We start from the raw sequence: 3747 nt of genomic DNA on the forward strand, positions 1-3747 counted from the left end.
TTCTTGTGAAGGAAGACCTCACGTCACATGCACAATAAAGAAAGGCCGCGAGGGTATTATATCAATTGATAAGACTATAATGAAGTACATCACCAATAATGATGTCATTACAATCTCTATCAATTAAATTGGTATAGTACTATGTTCATACTATATTTTTCATAGTTCATTGTATTTTAAAGGAGTAAAATCCACGACTGTTTTTTTTTTATTATATAAATATCTAGTAACGATTATTTTCTTTTAGATGCCTTAGAATGTATTGTATGATGATTAAACTTGAAAATTATTCTCACACATTTAGCCTGCGTTGAAAACTGAGAATCATTTTTTAAAAACACAAAGTCCTCACTTATACACTCTTATTAATTCAGGTGCACTTAGATTCTTATCTCAATTCTCATTTGTGGTGAATGTTAAATGTGACTTTAATCATACAATTTTTAAGAATTTTTAATCTAAGAGTTGTAACAGTTATATTTTTAATTTAAACTACATGTATTATCCATTGAAATAATCCTTCAACCTGGTAGAATTTCAGTCGGTAGTAAAAAACTCCCAAACCAAATATCATTTGCATTTACTTTCTCAAGGACTCTAACCAAATAGACTAATTATATATTGAAGGAATAATTTAAGTAGTGTTTCATAAATTTGACTGATTCTCATTATAAGAATAGTATGGGCCTCCTCTTTCTACCCGAAATCTTCCTTTTTATTCAACGAAGATAAGTCTTTTCTTCTTCTTCTTAATAATGATTTTTCAACAAATAAATAAATAAATAGTTGTAAGATTAATCGTCCGTCTTCAGTCGTGATACTAACAGTAAAAAGCCGATTAAAGACGTTATTTACATTAGTAAAATTTAAGATTTGAACTCCAACAAAGATAAAAACAATGTGTTAAACCACTATATCAACACAAATTAAAGGACTAGGGAGATAAGTCTTCTAATACAAAATATAATTCTCTCACCCAAATTTTTTAAAAACAAACAAAGAACAGCACATTCAGAATTTGTTGCTTTCTTAATTTAATATGCTGCCGGTTATCTCGGAGCTCCACTGCTCACAGAAAGCAAACAAAATACACTGTTCTGTGTATATTGGCTTCTTTCATTCACCATATTGTTACAGTTTTTCCAACTCAGTCTTGGGAAAATTCAAAATTGATTTCATGCATCAAGCAAAAACAACAGAAGCAGAACTAAAGACAACACAGAAACAGACTGAAAAGGATAATGATGAATAAAACAGACCCATGTAGCTTGTTTTTATCAAAATCGGAAGGACAGGTGAGACACTGACTGAACCAGAATCAGAGCACGAAAACGGAATTGAACCACTTTAGTACTTGTTAAAGTTGAAAGCTGTTTGTCAGGTCCACAACCAAATCCCCAAAACCGCATCTGGGTTTGTTTTGCAAGTGGTGAAGGCTTCTTGGTTTGACTACATACTTCACTACCCACAATCACGAGACTAATCTCCCGAAACACACGTTAATTAGTGAATACTTATATTTTAATAAATCAATCTCTATATGCATAATTGAATCCTAAACTAAAATATCTAAGAAACACTTATATCAACCAGCTCAGGTGTGATAGAGGTTGTTGATAGTGGTGAAGGCTTCTAGCATCACTATCTATACTAAGTACAAATCCCCAAAATCAATTTGGAGAGGAAATTATGTAATTAGCTTTTAGTGAAGAAATTGACTCTGAGAAACTATAAGGGATACAAAAGATGCTAGAAGTTGAGTACAATGAAGAAAAATCATCTAATAGCTGTCAATTTAGCATGAAACTCTAAAGCAGTTGGTGAAAACATTAATCATAAACTATAATTGTACCATCATCAAAAGCATTTGATCTAACACTAACCATAATGAACTGCTCTTAACTACTTTTAAAGAAGGAAAAAATTACAAATAATGTAACTTTACCCAATTGAAGAAAACAACTAATAATCATCATTAACCAGATCAATGAAGCTAAATGAATGAAGCCAAATCATCAGGCATCAGAAACAACACTGAGGTCATCATCTTCTTCTGGTGAAGCTGGCAAGTTGAGATCGAAGAAGCTCTGTTTGAACCCACTAGCAGTTGAAGATGAAGATGGGTAAAGGTGAGATCTCTTGTGTCCACCAAGTGCTTGACCAGACCCAAAAACCTTCTCACAAAATGGGCATTGGAAGATTTTATCATCACTGACTTCTTCATCATCACCAACACAAATGCTTTTGTGACTCCCCAATGCTCCAGAAGATCGAAACTTCTTCCCACAGTTTTCACATTGGTGCTTCCCACGAACCTTCCTGAAGTTGATCTCAGGAAACCCCTCTGATTTCATTTCTTCTTCTTCTTTGACAACAACAACAACGTTAACATCAACATTGTTGCTGATTCTCCAACTGTCTCTGGAGAGCATCATGAGGCACATGGCAACATCTTCGTCAGGGGAAGTATCAGAAACAGAGCTCACAGGCTCTGGTGAATCCATGAAGCTCATCAGTTTAGGATTCTGAAGAGGTTTTCGTGTTCGTTTGGATCGTCTCCGAGTTGGGTTCTTTGACTCAGTCTCGCTCTCTCTGTCTTGCACAACAGACTCAGGATCCGAAAGTCTGAAACTTTTTTTTGGGTTTTCTCTCAACCCATAAATCAGAGGCTTTTCCTCTGCCTCTTCTTCTTCTTCAGAAGAAGAAAGTGAATATGAGAAGGATGCAGTGTGGTTATGGTTAGAGAGTGGTTGAGGCTTGGGAGGAAGGGGAAGTGGGGCTAAGTGAGCCTTCATGTGACCACCTAGTGCTTTGCCATTGATGAATTTTCTGGAGCAAAGCTTGCATTTGTACCTCTCCATTTGGGTTGGAACCAGAGAAGAGAAGAGAAAGAGAGGCACAATGGAAAGAAAGAAATGCTTGTGTTTTGTTTTGTTTTGTTTTGTTTTGTTAAGGGGAATTTGGGGTACTTAAGAGGAGTAGGTAACAAGCATTCCTCCACCAATACGACACACGACCCAAAAGTTATGGTTATATGAGTTGGCAAAATGTCAAAACAAACAAGTTATACAGTTGTCAAATTCTCAGTGCCAAAATTAAGAGTGGTAAATGCTACAGAGATTTAGTTTTGCTGCTGTGATTAAGAGAGTAAATGATGCTTATCAAAAAAATCTTTTATAAGCTTATCAAAAAGAGAGAGAGTAAAATAGTAAATGATAGAGAATAGGAGTGATTCTGTGAATTAAGTGTTTTTTTTTTTTTTAATGATGGAAGTTTTTTCTCCAATCATCGTCATGGGTCGGATCACATCTTCGAAACATTTGTCGCTTACAAATTAACTCAAATATATCCATTAATAGAGCTCTCACCTTGGCGGCAAAAATAGTACACACAAAATTTTGAAGATTATGATATCAACAAATCATAAGCAACTGATGTTTTAATGATGATTTTTTATTTTATTTTTAGTTTGGTCATACAATACCCCATATATTTCTTGTTTCTAATGATGACTGAGATAAATAATCATTTTTAATTCTAAGAACTACTTACTTCCTCAACAGCTGATTTTAAAATTAGTAAAAAATAACCTTCACGCCAGCTTTCTAATGGGACGCAAATTTAAACAACTCCTTATTATCTTGAGAATCAGCCTTAAGATACATGTTAGAGATGCTATTTGTGTTGGTTTGAGTATGCGTTAATGGTATCCGGACACTCATTTTTTGACCACTCACTAATTTAGAT

General features: G+C 34.3%; 1 protein-coding gene across 1 annotated transcript; it reads right to left on the reverse strand.

Moving 5' to 3' along the window:
- Positions 1-1807: 1807 nt before the first annotated feature.
- Positions 1808-2962, reverse strand: LOC130735872 (zinc finger protein ZAT9-like). Its single transcript, XM_057587746.1, has one exon. It carries the CDS (start codon positions 2859-2861, stop codon positions 2016-2018), a length of 846 nt encoding a protein of 281 aa, XP_057443729.1. The 5' UTR covers positions 2862-2962; the 3' UTR covers positions 1808-2015.
- Positions 2963-3747: the final 785 nt, after the last annotated feature.

This window comes from Lotus japonicus, chromosome 2 (assembly GCF_012489685.1).
Source record: "Lotus japonicus ecotype B-129 chromosome 2, LjGifu_v1.2".
NCBI classification, from domain to species: Eukaryota; Viridiplantae; Streptophyta; class Magnoliopsida; order Fabales; family Fabaceae; genus Lotus; species Lotus japonicus.